Here is an 18,192-nt window from a genome sequence, read left to right as displayed (position 1 = left end):
TGAGCACTGAAGAATTGATGCCTTCAAGTTGTGGTGCTGGAGAAGACTCTTGAGAGTCCCTTGGACCGCAAGGAGCTCAAAGCAGTCAATCCTAAAGGAAATCAACCATAAATATTCATTGGAAGGACTGATGCTGAAGCTCCAATACTTTGGCCACCTGACTCGAAGAGCTGACTCACTGGAAAAGACCCTGAGGCTGGGAAAAATTGAGGATAGGCGTAGAAGAGGATGGCAGATGATAAGATGGTTAGATAGCCTCATTGACTCAATGGACATGAACTTGAGCAACTCCAGGAGATAGTGATGGACAGGGGAGCCCGGCATGCTGCAGTCCCTGAGCTGGACGTGACTTAGCTACTGAACAACAACATGCCCTATCTCACACTGCTCTAGAAGTGATTGTCCTCCTGCCACAGACCCAGCAGCACCTCCTCTGGGCAGCCCCTGTACTGACTCAGCATCATCTGTATCCTTGAGTTCGGTTCTCTGTGTTCCTGAACTGTTTCAGGGTGCTGCTATCTCCACACCATTGGAGCCAGGACCCCTGCGGTTGTGCAGAGAAGCAGGGAAGCCTCCACCACTTCCTTGATTTCTTTTCTGTCAATCCACGTGCACATCACGATGTTTCGTGCTAAGTGTCAGGTACAGGACAGGGACAGGCTTCCTGCATGGTAGAAACACATCTTGCCCAAGGGAAGGGCCTGTGTTCATCCTCCAAAGAAAGTTCACCTAGGATAGGCCTGACTCCTGCTCCCGGTTCATGGGCCAGAAGGGCACTTCCCCTACTAACCAGGCCTCCTTGTCCTCCTCCCCCAGGTCCCTGGCTGTTGGGCCCCAGTACTCATCCCTGGGGACACAGCCCATCCTCTGCGCCAGCATCCCAGGCTTAGTACCCAAGCAGCTACGTTTCTGCCGGAACTACGTGGAGATCATGCCCAGCGTGGCAGAGGGCATCAAAATCAGCATCCAGGAGTGCCAACACCAGTTCCGTGGCCGCCGTTGGAATTGCACCACCATCAACAACAGCCTGGCCATCTTTGGCCCCGTGCTGGACAAAGGTACAGGCGGTACCCATCATGGCTAGCCAGGCAGAGGCGGCAGCCCAGGGATGTGGGTGCAGCGGGGCTCAAACCAGCTTCCCCCTCAGTGGGAGTGGGCACAAGCCAGTTCATTTCCTTTCTGCCTCTGTTTCTCACCTGTGCTCAAGCATAGGAACAGCACTTCCAGTCAGGGGGCAGTGCTCGTTACTATAGGGATCGCCCGTGTGGGTCCTTTCCAATGCTCACCCACTCTGGAGGGTGCTCCTGGAGTTCAGGAAGGGTATAGGATCACACAGAGATTCCTCCTGCTTCCCCTTTCCCAAAAAACAGTTACACAGTTTCACGGGGACAGGATTAACCACTGCAGTTTTCCTGAAGAAGCCAGGACTTCAGGCAGGTCTTAGAGAGAAAATACAAAAACAAACAGAAAACACAAAAAAAGGGTGAGGGTTGGGGATCAGAGAGGCACACAGCAGAAGTTATCCAGGGTCCTGGAGCCCGGGAAGAAGAGGAAGATCTGGCAGGCTGGGTGTTGGTTAACTCTTGGGGAAGAGCAAATTTGTACAAGACATAGGAGTTTAAACAATAATAATCATGTGTTGTCGGTCCCAACATCTGCAGTGTGGGGAGATGCAGTAGGCAGGGCTGGTCTCTGGTAACAAGAGACAGAGAGACGAGCTGATCCTCATCTCTCTTACATGCCTGGTGGCCCCTGCTGCTTCTGCACATGACCTGGGTTTGCTTAAATGCAGTGGCTGGGCCCTCCAGCAAGTGAGGAAAGAGGGAGGGAGAGAGAAAAAGAGAAAGAGAGAGAGAGAAAAAGAGAAAGAGGGAGAGAGGCTTCTTTCACTGAGCATAATGTTTTCAAGATGCATCCACCCGTAGTATGTTTTGGTACTGTATTCCTTTTTATGGCTGAATTATATTCCATTGTACGGATGGATCACATTTTATTTATCCAATCATCTGTTGATGGACAATTAGGTTGTTTCAAGCCTTTTATTCTCTGTTGTGAATAATGCTGATATTTCAAGTATCTGAACACCTGTTTTTCAATTCTTCTGGGTATATTCCTAGAAGTAGAATTGCATTGTAATTCTGTGTTTTGAGGAATTACCAAACTCTTTTTCCACAGCAACCACACCATTTGCTCTCCCACCAGCAACACAAGAGGGTTCCAGTTTCTCCGCATTATTGCCAATGTTTGTTATTCTTTATTTTTTTCTCCTTTAGCCCTCCCAGTGGATCTGAAGTGATGTCTCACTGTAATTTTTATTTGCACATCCCTTATGACTAATGATGTTGAGCATCTTTTCATGGGATTGTTGAACATCTGAGTGTCTTCTTTGGAGAAATGTCTATGCAAGTCCTTTGCCCAGTTTTTAATTGGGTTGTTTATGTTTCTATTGTTGAGTTGTCAGAGTTCTTTATTTATTTTTTTTTTTAATTTTTATTTTATTTTTAAACTTTACATAATTGTATTAGTTTTGCAATATCTAACACTAGACAGTTATCAGAAATATAATTTTCAAATATCTTCTCCCTTTATAGATTGTCTTTTCACTTTTATGACAGGGTCCTTTGATGTACAGAAGTTTTAAATTTTGATGACATTCAATTTACCTATTTAGATATCACATCAAAGTAAACATTGCCTAATCTACAGTTATTAAGTTTTACACTTATGTTTTCTCCTAAGAGTTTTATAGTTTTACTTCTTACATTTAGGTCTTTGATCTATTTTTAGTGAATTTTTGTATATAGTGAGAAGTTAAGTGTCAAGCCAGCTAAATTCTTTTGCATGTGGGAAACCAATTATTTCAGCACCATCCGTTCAAAAGACTAGTCTCTCCCCTATTGAATAGTCTTGGCACCCTGGTTAAAAATCAATTGTCCACGGATGTCTGGGTTTATTTCTGGACTTTCAGTTCTATTCCATTGGTCTACCATTCTTCCAGTACAACACTATTTTGATTTCTATAGTTTTATAGTATGCTTTAGAGTTGGGAAGTATAAGTTCTCCAACTTTATTTTTATTTTACAATTGCTTTGGCTTTGCTTGTTTTGGCTTTTGGAGAATCCCTTACAATTGCATATGAATTTTAGGGTTATTTTTTCATTTCTGCAAAAGAAGGTTTTTTGAATTTTAATGGAGATTGCATTGAATCTGTATATTAGTTTGAGAAGTATTGCCATCTTAACACTATTGTCTTCTAGTCCATGAACATGGGATTTTTCCATTTGTTTAGGTCTTCCTTAATTTTTCAGCAGTGTTTTATAGTTTTCAATGAATGAGTCTCATGCATCTTTGGTTAAGGCATTCCTAAGTATTTTATTCTTTTGATGCTATTATAAATGAAATCATTTCATTCCTTTTCAAATTGTTCACTATGTGTAGAAGTACAATTGATTTTTGTGTTTTGATCCTGTCTCCTGCAAATTTGATTACTTTTTTCATTAGCTGTGAGAGTTTGTGTAGATTCTTTAGAGTTTTCTATATATGAGATCAAGTCATCTGTGAATAGAAATGTTTTTGCTTTTTGCTTTCCAATTTGGATGCCTTTTCTTTCTTTTTCTTGCCTAATTGCTCCGGCTAGCACTTCCAGTACTATGTTGAGTATGAGCAATGAGAGTGGGTACCCTTGTCTTCTTCCTGATCTTAAGGGAGAGCTTTTAGTCTTTCACCATTGAGTACATGATGCTAGTTGTGAGTTTTTCATAACTTCCCTGTATTGGGTTAAGGAGATTGTCTTCTATTCCTAATCTGTTGAGTGTTTGTATCATGAAAAGGGTACTGCTGCTACTTCTGCTAAGTCACTTCAGTCGTGTCCGACTCTGTGTGACCTCATAGACGGCAGCCCACCAGGCTCCCCTGTCCCTGGGATTCTCCAGGCAAGAACACTGGAGTGGGTTGCCATTTCCTTCTCCAATGCATGAAAGTGAAAAGTGAAAGGGAAGTCGCTCAGTCATATCCAACTCTTAGCGACCCCATGGACTGCAGCCCACCAGACTCCTCCACCCATGGGATTCTCCAGGCAAGAGTACTGGAGTGGGGTGCCATCACCTTCTCTGAAAAAGGGTACTAGATTACATCAAATGCTCTTTCTGAATCAAGATGATCACGTGGTTTTGCCTTCATTCTGTTCACATGGCATTTCTTCTAAGAAATTCTTGCCCACAATAGTAGATATAATGGTCATCTGAATTAAATTGGACCATTCCGTCCATTTTAGTTCACTGATTCCTAACAAGTTGATGTTCACTCTTGCCATCTCCTGTTTGACCACTTCCAATTTACCTTGATTCATGGACCTAACATTCCAGGTTCCTATGCAATATTGTTCTTTACAGCATCGGACTTTACGGACACATCCACACCTGGGTGTCATTTTTGCTTTTGCTCAGCCTCTTCATTCCTCCTGGAGATATTTCTCCACTCTCCTCCAGTAGCACACTGGACTCCTACAGACCTGGGGGGTGGGGTCTCATCCTTCAGTGTCATATCTTTTTGCCTTTTCATACTGTCCAAGGGGTTTTCAAGGCTGAAGTGGTTTGCCATTCCCTTCTCCAGTGGACCACATTTTATCAGATCTCTGTACCATGACCTATCTGTCTTGGGTGGCCCAACATGGCCTGATTCATTGTTTCATTGAGTTACCCAAGGAGGCTGTGGTCCATGTGATCATTTTGATTAGTTTTCCGTGATTGTGGTTTTCATTCTGTCTGCCCTCTCATGAGGGCAAAAGGCTTGTGCAAGCTTCCTGATGGGAAGGACTTGTGGGGAAAACTGGGTCTTGCTCTGGTGGGTAAGGTGATGCTCAGTAAATCTTCAATGCAATTTTGTGCTGATGGCTGAGGCTGTGCTCCTTCTCTGTGGTTTGGCCTGAGACAGCCCAGTCCTAGAGTCTGCAGTCTCTATGGTTGGCTATAGGCTCGATGGCAGGCTCTAGGCTCTATGGTAGGGGTAATGGCGACCTCTTCCAAGAGGACTTATGCCAGCATGCTGCACCTCCCAGGACTACTGCTGCCAATGCCCCGATCCTGAGGCCAGCCGCTGTCGACCCACGCCTCTGCTGGAGACTCCCAGACTCTCACAGGCAAGTCTGGCTGAGTCTCTCGTGGGGTCACTGCTCATTTCTCTTGAGTCCTGGTACACACAAGGTTTTGTCTCTGCCCTCCAAGAGTTTGTTTTCCCTGTTCTGTGGAAGTTCTGTAATCAAATCCCATTGACCTGCAAATTCCCTGGGAATATTCAGTCTCTTTGCTGAATCCCCAGGTTGGGGAAGTCTGTTGTAGGGCCTGAAGCTTTCGTAACAGTGCAAGAACTTCTTTGGTATAATTGTTCTCCAGTTTGTAGATCGCCCACCCATTGGCTCTTTGGTAAGGTTGATGGCAACCTCCTCCAAGAGGATTTATGCCACATGCCATGCCTCCCAGGACTGCTGCTGCCAGTGCCCCTGTCCCTGAGACTGGCCACTGCTGACCCATGCTTCCACAGGGGATCCTCAGACACTAACAGGCAGGTCTGGCTTAGTCTCCTGTGCGATCACTGCTCCTTTCCCCGGGTCCTGGTGCACACAAGGTTTTGTCTGGGCCCTCCAAGAGTCTTTGGCGGGTATGAGGTTTGATTTTAAACATGATTGCACCCTCTCTACTGTCTTATTGTGGCTTCTCCTTTGTCTTTGGACATGGGGTATCTTTTTTTGGTGGGTTCCAACATCCTCCTGTTGATGGTTGTTCAGCAACCAGTTGCAATTTTGGTGTTCTCTCTGGAAACTGAGTGCACATCCTTCAATTTTTCTTATATATATATATATGCAAGATTATATATATATATACATTAATATACAGTATTTGTTTTTCTCTTTGACCTACTTCACTCTGTATAACAGGCTCTAGGTTCATCATCTCCATTCAGCTGACTCAAATTCATTCCTTTTTATGGCTGAGTAATAGGCCATTGTATAATATGACCACATCTTCTTATTCATTCACCTGTTGATGGCCATCTAGGTTGCTTCCATGGCCTGGCTATTGTAAATAGTGCTACAATGAACATTGGGGTACATGTGTCTTTTTCAGTTATGGTTTTCTCAGGGTATATAACCAGTAGTGGGATTACTGGGTCATATGGTAGTTCTATGTTTAATTTTTTAAGGAAACTCCATACTGTTCTCCATAGTGGCTATACCAATTCTTTTTTCTCCACACTCTCTCCAGCATTTATTACTTATGGACTTTTTGATGATGACAATTCTGACTGGTGTCGGTTGATACCTCTTTGTAGTTTTGATTTAGTATTTCTCTAAAAATTAGTGATATTCAGCATCTTTTCATGTGTCTTTTGGCCATCTATATGTCTTCTTTGGAGAGATGTCTATTTAGGTCTTCCACTCATTTTTTGATTGGATTTTTTTCTTTTATGTTGAGCTCCATGAGCTGTTTGTATATTTTGGAGATATTATTTGTATATATTAATTATATATATAATTTGTATATTTGTATATGTTAATTATTATTAATATTATATAAAATTATTAATTATATAAATTAATATATTATTTTGTATATATTGTATATATTAATATACATATTAGCTATGCATATAGCTAATATTTGTATATATTAATTTATTTGTATATATTAATTTCCCTTTCTGCTCTATTTGTATATATTAATCCTTTGTCTGTTGCTTAATTTGCAAATATTTTTACCCATTCTACTGGAGTTTCCCTGGTGGCTCAGATGATAAAGAATGTGCCTGCAATGCAGGAGGGTTTCCCTGATAGCTCAGGTGGTGAAGAATCTACCTGCAATCCTAGAGACCCCAGTTTGATTCCTGGGTCAGGAAGATCCACTAGAGAAGGGATAGGCTACCCACTCCAGTATTCTTGGGCTTCCCTTGTAGCTCAGCTGGTGAAAAATCCACCTGCAATGCAGGAGACCTGGGTTCAATCGCTGGGTTGGGAAGATCCTCTGGAGAAGGGAAAGACTACCCACTCCAGTATTCTGGCATAGAGAATTCCATGGACTGTATAGTCCAGGGGGTTGCAAAGAGTCAGACATGACTGCAATGTAGGAGTCAGGTTTGACCCCTGGGTTTGGAAGGTCCCCTGTAGAAGAAAATGGCAACCCACTCCAGCATACTTGCCTGGAAAATCCCATGGATAGAGGAGCCTGGTGGGCTACAGTCCATGGGGTCACAAAGAGTTGAACGCGACTCAGTGACTAACACTTTTTTTCCTTTACCCATTCTGAGGGTTGTCTTTTCATTTTGTTCATGGTTTCCTTTCCTGTGAAAAAACTTTTAAGTTTAATTAGGTCCCATTTGTTTATTTTTCTTTTTACATTTTCATTATTCTAGAAGGTGCAAGAACTTGTTTGCAAAAAAAGATCTTGCTGTGATTTATGTCAAAGAGTGTTTTTTCTATGTTTTCCTCTAAGAGTTTTATAGTGTCTGGACTTACATTTAGGTCTTTAATCCGTTTTAAGTTTCCTTTTGTGTATGATGTTGCTGCTGCTGCTGCTGCTAAGTTGCTTCAGTCGTGTGACCCCATAGATGGCAGCCCACCAGGCTCCCCTGTCCCTGGGATTCTCCAGACAAGAACACTGGAGTGGGTTGCCATTTCCTTCTCCAATGCATGAAAGTGAAAAGTGAAAGTGAAGTCGCTCAGTTGTGTCCGACTCTTAGCAACCCCATGGACTGCAGCCTACCACGCTGCTCCATCCATGGGATTTTCCAGGCAAGAGTATTGGAGTGGGGTGCCATTGCCTTCTCCAGTATGATGTTAGGGAGTATTCTAATTTCATTATTTTACATGTGGCTGTCTAGATTTCCCAGCACCATTTATTGAAGAGGCTATCTTTTCTCCACTGTATATTTTTGCCTCCTTTGTCATAGATTAGGTGACCATAGGTGCGTGGGTTAACTTATGGGCTTTCTATCCTGTACCATGGATCTATTTCTCTGTTTTTGTACCAGTACCATACTGTCTTGATTACTGTAGCTTTGCAGTATAGTTTGAAGTTTGGAAGCCTGAATCCTCTAGCTCCATTTTTCTTTCTCAAGATTACTTTGGCTCTTTGGGGTGTCTTCATACAGACTGTAAAAATTTTTGTTCTAATTCTATGAAGAATGCCATTGGTAATTTGATAGGAATTCCATGGAATCTGTAGTTTGCTTTAGGCAATATACTCATTTTCATTATATTGATTCTTTCAATCCAAGAACATCATATTTCTCTCCATCTGTTTGTGTCCTCCTTGATTTTCATCAGTGTTTTATAGTTTTTGGAATACAGGTCTTTTGCCTTATTAGGTTGGTTTTGTTATTAGTGTGTAGGAATGCAGGAGATTTCTATGCATTAATTTTGTATCCTACAACTTTACCAAATTCACTGACTATGTCCAGTAGTTTTCTGGTGGCATCTTAGGATTTTCTACATATATAGTATCATGTCATCTGAAAACAATGACAGTTTTACTTCTTCTTTTCCAACTTGGATTCCTTTTATTTCTTTTTCTTCTCTAATATCCATGGCAAGGACTTCCAAAACAATGTTGATGAGAATGGACATTCTTGTCTTGTTCCTGATATTAGGGGAAACGCTTTCAGTTTTTCACCATTGAAAATGATGTTTGTTATATATTGCCTTTTTTATGTTGAGTTTCCCTCTATGCTCATTTCCTGGAGAGTATCATAGATGGTTGCTGAATTTTGTGAAAAGCTTTCTCTGCATCTATTGAAATGATCATATGGTTTTTATTCTTTAATTTGTTAATATGGTCTATCACTGCATAGACTATCACACTGATTGACTTGTGTACATTGAAAGATTTGTGTATATTTCTGGGATAAATCCCACTTGATCATGGTGTATAATCCTTTTAATGTATTATTGGATTCTGTTGGCTAGTATGTTTTTAAGCATTTCCCAATGATTTTAAATCAATTTATTTGTAAAAACAGAAAAAGGAAAGAAAGAAATAAAACCATTAACAGTAGTACAGTCGATACAGTTGCTAAGGCATTAATAACTTATAAAAGACATAGTAGCTAGATACGTGGAAAAGGAAATGGCAACCCACTCCAGTGTTTTTGCCTGGAGAATCCCAGGGATGGCACAACCTGGTGGGCTGCCGTCTATGGGGTCGCACAGAGTCAGACACGACTGAAGCGACTTAGCAGCAGCAGCAGCAGCTAGATAAGTGTGTGTGTTCACTTGCTAAGTCATGTCCAACTCTGCAACCACATAGACCACAGCAGCCAGACTTCTTTGTCCTTCACCATCTCCCGGAGTTTACTCAGATTCACGTTCATTGAGTCAGTGATGCTATCTAACCATTTTGTCGTCCTCCATCCTCTTCTCCTTTTGCCTACAATCTTTCCCAGCATCAGGGGCTTTTCCAATAGGACAGTACTTCACATCAGGTGGCCAAAGTACTGGGACTTCAGCTTCAGCATCAGTCCTTCCAATGACTATTCAGAGTTGATTTCTTGTGGAATTGACTAGTTTGATCTCCTTGCAGTCCAAGGGACTCTCAAGAGTCTTCTCCAGCACCAAAATTTGAAAGCATCAATTCTTCAGTGCTCAGCCTTCTTCTTGGAGAAAGAAATGGCAACTCACTCCAGTGTTCTTATCTGGAGAATCCCATGAAAAGAAGAGCCTGGCTGGCTACAGATTATGGGGTTGCAAAGAGTCAGCCATGACTCAGCAGTTAGAAAGCAACAACAGCCTTCTTTATGGTCCAACTCTCACGTCCATACGTGACTACTGGAAAAAGCAGAGCTTTTACTATATGGACCTTTGTCAGCAAAGTGATGTCTCTGCTTTTTAATACTCTGTCTAGGTTTGTCACAGCTTTCCCTCCCAGGAGCAAGCATCTTTTATTATCACAGCTACAGTCACCATCCACAGTGATTTTGGAGCCCAATAAAATATAATATGTCACTGCTTCCACTTTTTCCTCTTCTATATGCCATGAAGTGATGGGACCGGATGCCATGGTCTTAGTTTTTTGAATGTTGAATTGTAATCTAGGCTTTTCACTCTCCTATTTCACCTTCATCAAGATGCCCTTTAGTTCCTCTTCACTTTCTGCCATTACAGTGGTATTATCTGCATATCTGAGGTTGCTGATATTTCTCCTGGTAATCTTGATTCCAGCTTGAGTTATCCATGCTGGCATTTCCCATGATGTACTCTACATATACATTAAATAAGCAAGATGACAATATACAGCCTTGGTGTACTCCTTTATCATTTTGAACCAGTCTGTTGTTCTATATCTGTTTCTAACTGTTGCTTCTTGACCTGCATACAGGTTTCTTAGGAGATAAGTAAGGTGGTCTGGTATTCCCATCTCTTCAAGAATTTTCCACAGTTTATTGTGAACCACACAATCAAAGATTTTAATGTACTCAATAAAGCATAAGTAGATGCTTTTCTGAAATTCCCTTGCTTTCTCTATGATCCAAGAAATATTGGCAATATAATCTCTGGTTCCTTTGCCTTTTCTAAATCCAGCTTATACATCTGGAAGTTCTCAGTTCACGTACTGCTGAAGCCTAGCTTGAAGAATTTTGAACATAACCTTTCTAGCATGTGATATGAGCACAGTTGTAAGGTAGTTTGAACATTCTTTGGCTCTACACATGGACATCACCAGATAGTCAATACCAAAATTAGATTGATTATATCCATTACAGACGAAGATGGAGAAGCTCTATACAGTCCATAAACACAAGACCTGGAGCTCACTGCAGCTCAGATCATCAGCCCCTTATTGCCAAACGCAGGCTTGAACTGAAGAAAATAGGAAAAACCATTCAGGTTTGACCTAAATCAAATCCCTTATGATTATACCATCAGTTCAGATCAGTTCAGTCACTCAGTCAAGTCCAACTCTGTGACCCCATGAATCGCAGCACGCCAGGCCTCCCTGTCCATCACCAACTCGCGGAATTCACCCAAACTCATGTGCATCGAGTTGGTGATGCCATCCAGCCATCTCATCCTCTGTTGTCCACTTCTCCTCCTGCCCCCAATCCCTCCCAGCATCAGGGTCTTTTCCAATGAGTCAACTCTTCACATGAGGTGGCCAAAGTATTGGAGTTTCAGCTTCAGCATCAGTCCTTCCAATGAACACCCAGGACTGGTCTCCTTTAGGTTGGACTGGTTGGATCTCCTTGCAGTCCAAGGGACTCTCAAGAGTCTTCTCCAACACCACAGTTCAAAAGCATCAATTCTTCGGTGCTCAGCTTTCCTCACAGTCCAACTTTCACATCCATACATGACCACTGGAAAAACCATAGCCTTAACTAGACAGACCTTTGTTGGCAAAGTAATATCTCTGCTTTTTAATATGCTATCTAGGTAGGTCATACTTTCCTTCCAAGGAGTAAGCGTCTTTTAATTTCATGGCTGCAGTCACCATCTGCAGTGATTTTGGAGCCCCAAAAAATAAAGTCTGACACTGTTTCCACTGTTTCTCCATCTATTTCCCATGAAGTGATGAGACCAGGTGCCATGATCTTAGTTTTCTGAATGTTGAGTTTTAAGCCAATCTTTTCACTCTCCTCTTTCACTTTCATCAAGAGGCTTTTTAGTTCCTCTTCACTTTCTGCCATAAGGTTGGTGTCATCTGCATATCTGAGGTTATTGATATTTCTCCTGGAAATCTTGATCCCAGCTTGTGCTTCATCCAGCCCAGAATTTCTCATGATGTACTCTACATATAAGTTAAATAAGCAGGGTGACAATATACAGCCTTGATGTACTCCTTTTCCTATTTGGAACCAGTCTGTTGTTCCATGGCCAGTTCTAACTGTTGCTTCCTGACCTGCATATAGGTTTCTCAAGAGGCAGGTCAGGTGGTCTGGTATTCCCATCTCTTTCAGAATTTTCCACAGTTTATTGTGATCCACACAGTCAAAGGCTTTGGCATAGTCAATAAAGCAGAAATAGATGTTTTTCTGGAACTCTCTTGCTTTTTCCATGATCCAGCGGATGTTGGCAATTTGATCTCTGGTTCCTCTGCCTTTTCTAAAACCAGCTTCAACATCAGGAAGTTCACGGTTCACGTATTGCTGAAGCCTGGCTTGGAGAATTTTGAGCATTACTTTACTAGCGTGTGAGATGAGTGCAATTGTGCGGTAGTTTGAGCATTCTTTGGCATTGCCTTTCTTTGGGATTGGATTGAAAACTGACCTTTTCCAGTCCTGTGGCCACTACTGAGTTTTCCAAATTTGCTGGCATATTGAGTGCAGCACTTTCATGGCATCATCTTTCAGGATTTGAAACAGCTCAACTGGAATTCCATCACCTCCACCAGCTTGTTCGTAGTGATGCTTTCTAAAGCCCACTTGACTTCACATTCCAGGATGTCTGGCTCTATGTCAGTGATCACACCATCAGGATTATCTGGGTCGTGAAGATCATTTTTGTACAGTTCTTCTGTGTATTCTTGCCACCTCTTCTTAATATCTTCTGCTTCTATTAGGTCCATACCATTTCTGTCCTTTATCGAGCCCATCTTTGCATGAAATGTTCCCTTGGTATCTCTAATTTTCTTGAAGAGATCCCTAGTCTTCCCCATTCTGTTGTTTTCCTCTATTTCCTTGTATTGATCACCGAGGATCATACCATAGAGGCGACCAATAGATTCAAAGGCTTAGATCTGGTCGATAGAGTGCCTGAAGAATTATGGACAGAGATTCATAACATTGTACAGGAGGCAGGGACCAAAACCAACTGAAAGAAAAAAATGCAAGAAGGCAAAGTGGTTGTCTGAGGAGGCTGTACAAATAGCTGAGAAATGAAGAAAAGCCAAAGTCAAGGGAGAAAGGAAAAAATACCCAACTGAATGCAGAGTTCCAGAGAATAGCAAAGAGAGAAAAGAAGGCCTCCTCAAGTGAACAATGCAAAGAAAGAGGAAAATAATAGAATGGCAAAGACTAGAAATCTCTTTAAGAGAATTGGAGATATCAAGGTACAATTTCATGCAAAGATGGGCACGATAAAGGACAGAAACGGTAAAGACCTAGTAGAAGCAGAAGAGATTAAGAAGAGGTGGAAAGAGTTTTATTGTTTTTGTTCAGCCACTCAGCCATATCCAACTCTGCAACCCCTTGAACTGCAGCACGCCAGGCTTCCCTGTCCTTCGCTATCTCCTGGAGTAGGCTCACAATCATGTCCATTGAGTCGGTGATACCATCCAACCATCTCATTCTCTGTTGTCCACTTCTCCTCCTACCTTCAATCTTTCCCAGCATCAGACTCTTTTCTAATAAGTCAGCTTTTCCCATCAGGTGGCCAAAGTATTGGAGGTTCAGCTTTAGCATTAGTTCAAAAGCATCAGTTCTTTGGTGCTCAGCCTTCTTTATAGTCCAACCCTCACATCCATACATGACTACTGGAAAAACCATAGTTTGACTCTACAGACCTTTGCTGGCAAAGTGATGCCTGCTTTTTAATATGCTGTCTAGTTTGGTCATAGCTTTTCTTCCAAGAAGCAAGAATCTTTTAATTTCATGGCTGCAGTCACTGTCTGCAGTGATTTTGGAGCCCAAGAAAATAAAGTCTGTCACTGTTTCCATTGTTTCCCTCTATTTGTCATGAAGTGATGGGACCAGATGCCATGATCTTTTTTGAATGTTGAATTTTAAGCCAGCTTTTTCACTCCCCTCTTTCACCTTCATCAAGAGGCTCTTTAGTTCTTCTTTGCTTTCTGCCATAAGGGTCATCTGCATATCTGAGATTGTTGATATTTCTCCCGGCAATCTTGATTCCAGCTTGTGGTTCATCCAGCCTGGCATTTTGCGTGATGTACTCTGCATACAAGTTAAATAAGCAGGGTGACAATATACAGCCTTGATGTACTCCTTTCCCAATTGGAACCAGTCCATTGCTACATGACCAGTTCTAACTGTTGCTTCTTGACCTGCATATAGATTTCTCAAGAGGCAGGTAAAGTGGTCTGGTATTCCCATCTCTTTCAGAATTTTCCACAGTTTGTTGTGATCCACACAGTCAAAGGCTTTAGTGTAGTCAGTGAAGCAGAAGTAGATGTTATTTTGGAATTCGCTTGCTTTTTTTATGATCCAGCAGATGTTGGCAATTTGATTTCTGGTTCCTATGCCTTTTCTAAATCTAGCTTGAACATCTGGAAGCTCAGTTCACATACTGTTGAAGCCTAGTTTGGAGAATTTTGAGCATTACTTTGCTACCATGTGAGATGGGTGCAGTTGTGCGGTAGTTTGAACTTTCTTTGGGATTGGAATGAAAACTGATCTTTTCCAGTCCTGTGGCCACTGCTGAGTTTCCCAAATTTGCTGGCATATTGAGTACAGCATTTTCACAGCATCATCTTTTAGGATTTGAAACAGTTCAGCTGGAATTCCATCACATCCACTATCTTTGTTTGTAGTGATGCTTCCTAAGGCTCACTTGATTTCACACTCCAGGATGTCTGGCTCTAGGTGAGTGATCAAACCATCATAGTTATTTGGGTCATTAAGATCTCTTTTGTTCTTCTGTGAATTCTTGCCATCCCTTTTAATATCTTCTGCTTCTGTTAGGTCCATACCATTTCTGTCCTTTATTGTGCCCATCTTTGCATGAAATGTTCCCTTGGTATCTCTAACTTTCTTGAAGATATCTCTAGTCTTTGCCATTCTATTGTTTTCCTCTATTTCTTTGCACTGTTCACTTTAGAAGACTTTCTTATCTCTCCTTGCTATTCTTTGGAACTCTGTATTCAGATGAGTGTATCTTTCCTTTTCTCTTTGCCTTTTGCTTGTTTTCTCAGCTATTCGTAAGGCCTCCTCAGACAACCATTTTGGCTTTTTGCATTTCTTTTTCTTGGGGATGGTTTTGATTACCACCTCCTATACAATGTCACAAACTTCCATCCATAGTTCTTCAGGTGTTCTGTCTATCAGATCTAATCCCTTGAATCTATTTGTCACTTCTACTGTATAATCATAAGGGATTTGATTATAGGTCATACCTGAATGGCCTAGTGGTTTTCCCTAGTTTCTTCAATTTAAGTCTGAATTTTGCAATAAGGAGTTCATGATCTGAACCACACTCACCTCCCAGTCTTGTTTTTGCTGACTGTATAGAGCTTCTCCATCTTCAGCTGCAAAGAATATAATCAATCTGATTTTGGTATTGACCATCGGGTGTTTTCCATGTGTAGAGTCATCTCTTGTGTTGTTGGAAGAGGTGAGAATACACTGAAGAAATAGACAAAAAAAAGTTATTTTCTTACTGACTGGGATAACCACGATAGGGTGGTCACTCACCTAGAGCCAGACAACCTGGAGTGTGAAGTCAAGTGGGCCTTAGGAAGCATAACTGCAAATAAAGATAGTGGAGGTGATGGAATTCCAGCTGAACTATTTCAAATCCTAAAAGATGATGCTGTGAAAGTGTTGCACTCAATATGACAGCAAATTTGGAAAATTCAGCAGTGACCTCAGGACTGAAAAATATCAGTTTCCATTCCAATCCCAGAGAAGGGCAATGCCAAAGAATTTTAAAACCTCAGTACATTTACATAAAATGATTCTAATAATAATTAAACAGGAAGCAATGAGCTTTTCTCAGTATTGATGTGAAAGCAGGCAGTTTGGAATTTAAAAATAATTGTTGACTCAAATAGTTAATGTTTATCTGTTCCCTTAACTTCCATAGTTTCTCAGGGAAGGCCAATTTTAAAATGTATTTTCCTTTTCATTATAAATACTTCAAGGAGAAAAAAGTAAAAACAATTTAAAAATTTAGTTCCTATTACCTGGCATAGTGATTTGGTATTTCTATATATTTCAAAATGATCCTTACACTAAGTCCAGTTACCATCTGTCAGTATACAAAGATATTATGTAGCTTTTGACTGTATATATTCCTCACTCTGTGTATTTCTTACCTGTGACCCACTTACTTTGCAACTGGAAGTTTGTACATCTTGATCTCTTTCACCCATTCTTTCCTCAGTATTTTCTCTAACCAGTAGTAAGAAAGAATTGAATTTGACCTGAGCCAACCTTCATAATGTTGGCTAGTATTTTGTTGAGGAATTTTTGCATCTATGTTCATCAGTGTTATTGGTCTGTAATTTTCTTATTTTGTGAGATATCTTTGTCTGATTTTGGTATCAGGATGATGATGGTGGCCTCATAGACCAAATTTGGGAGTGTTCCTCCTTGTGCAATGTTTTGAAAGAGTTTGAGAAGGTACAGTGTTAGCTGTTCTCCAAATGTTTGATAGAATCTGCCTGTGAAGCCATCTGGTCATGGACTTTTATTTGTTAGAAGATTTTAAATTGCGGTTTCAATTTCATTACATGTGATTGGTCTGCTAATACTTTCTAAGGCTTCCTGGTTCAACCTTGGAAGGTTGTACCTTTCTAGAATTTGTCCATTTCTTTCAGGTTGTCCAATTTATTGGCATATAGTTGCTTTTAGTAGTCTCTTATGATCCTTTGTATTTCTATGGTGTCCGTTGTGATTTCTGCTTTTTCATTATTAGTTTCATTGATTTGTGTCCTCTCCCTTTTTCTCTTGAGGCACCTGGCTAAAGATTTATCGATTTTGTTTATCTTCTCAAAGAACCAATTTTTGCTTTTGTTTATCATTGCTATTGTTTTCTTCACTTCCATTTCATTTATTTCTAATCTGATCTTTATGATTTCTTTTTCCTCCTTCTGGCTTCGGATTTTCTTTGTTCTTCTTCCTCTGGTTGCTTTTGGTGTAGGGTTATATTGTTTGTGATTTTTCTTATTTCTTGAGGTATGGATGAATTGCTATAAACTTCCCTCTTAGAATTTGCTGTGTCCCATAGGTTTGGGCCATCACGTTTTTATTGTCATTTGTCTCTATGTCGTTTCTGATTTTCTCTTTAATTTCTTCGGGGATCTCTTGGTTATTTAGCAGAGCACTCTTTAGACTCCATGTGTTTGTGGGTTTTTACAGTTTTGTTTTTTTTCCCCTGTAATTGATTTCTAATCTTACAGTGTTGTAGTTGGAAAAGATGCTTAATACAATTTCAAGTTTCTTAAATGTACTGGGGCTTGATTTGTGACTCAAGATGTGGTCTATCCTGGAGAATATTCCACGTGCACTTGAGAAGAAAGTGTATTCTGCTGCTTTCAGGTGGAATGTCCTATAAATATCAATTAAATCTATCTATTGTGTCATTTATTTATTTTTTTAATTTAAATTTATGTATTTTAATTGGAGGCTAATTACTTTACAATACTGTATTGGTTTTGCAAGCTTGTGTTTCCTTATTTATTTTCTGCCTGGATGATCTGTCCTTTGGTGTAAATGGGATGTTCAAATCCCCTACTATTATTGGGTTACCGTCAATTTCCCCTTGTATGTCTGTTAGCATTTATTTGTCTTATGCATTGAGGTGTTCCTATGTTCGGTGCATAGATATTTGTAGTTGTTTTATCTTCTTCTTGTACTGATCCCTTAATCATTATGTAGTGTCCTTCCTTATCTCCTACAATAGGTTTTTAAATAATTTCATTTATTTCTTTCCGTTTGACTGTGCTGGGTTTTTGTTGCATGCAGGTCTTCCTCTAGTTGTGGTGAGCAGGGCTCATCTTCATTGCAGTGTGTGGGCTTCTCACTGCTGTGGCTTCTCTTGTTGCAGACCTCAGGCTCTAGGGCACGCAGGCTTCAGCAGTTGCGGTGTGTGGGCTCAGTTGTTGCAGTTCCGGGGCTCTAGAGCACAGGCTCAATAGTTGTGGTGCCTGGGCTTAGTCGCTCTGTGGCATGTGGCATCCTCCCAGACCAGAGATCAAACCTATATTGCTGGCACTGACAGCTGGACTCTACCGCTGGGCCACCGAGGAAGCCCAGTAGTTTTTAAAGTCTATCTTGTCTGAGTATTGCTACTCCAGCTTTCTTTTGATTTCCATTTGTATGGAATATTTTTTCCAACCCTTCACATTCATTCTGTATGTGTCCCTAGGTCTGAAGTGGGTCTCTTGTAGGCAGCACATACATGGGACTTGTTTTTTTATTCATTCAGCTGCTGCTGCTGCTGCTAAGTCACTTCAGTCGTGTCCGACTCTGTGTGACCCCATAGACAGCAGCCCACCAGGCTCCCCCGTCCCTGGGATCCTCCAGGCAAGAGCA

At 41.0% G+C, this 18,192-nt stretch overlaps 1 protein-coding gene across 1 annotated transcript in view; it reads left to right on the top strand.

Annotated features, from left to right (window-relative positions):
• WNT3A (Wnt family member 3A) overlaps positions 1-18,192 on the top strand; it is a 70,785-nt gene that overhangs the window by 22,680 nt on the left and 29,913 nt on the right. Inside the window, exon 2 of the mRNA XM_061421394.1 lies at positions 817-1,058. Coding sequence (XP_061277378.1) covers positions 817-1,058 — 242 coding nt within the window. The remainder of the gene's footprint in view (positions 1-816; positions 1,059-18,192) is intronic.

This window comes from Bos javanicus, chromosome 7, assembly GCF_032452875.1.
Source record: "Bos javanicus breed banteng chromosome 7, ARS-OSU_banteng_1.0, whole genome shotgun sequence".
In the NCBI taxonomy this organism is placed as follows: domain Eukaryota; kingdom Metazoa; phylum Chordata; class Mammalia; order Artiodactyla; family Bovidae; genus Bos; species Bos javanicus.
The sequence above is the reverse complement of the archived record's forward strand: the minus strand, read 5'-3'. Positions and strand labels throughout refer to the sequence as shown.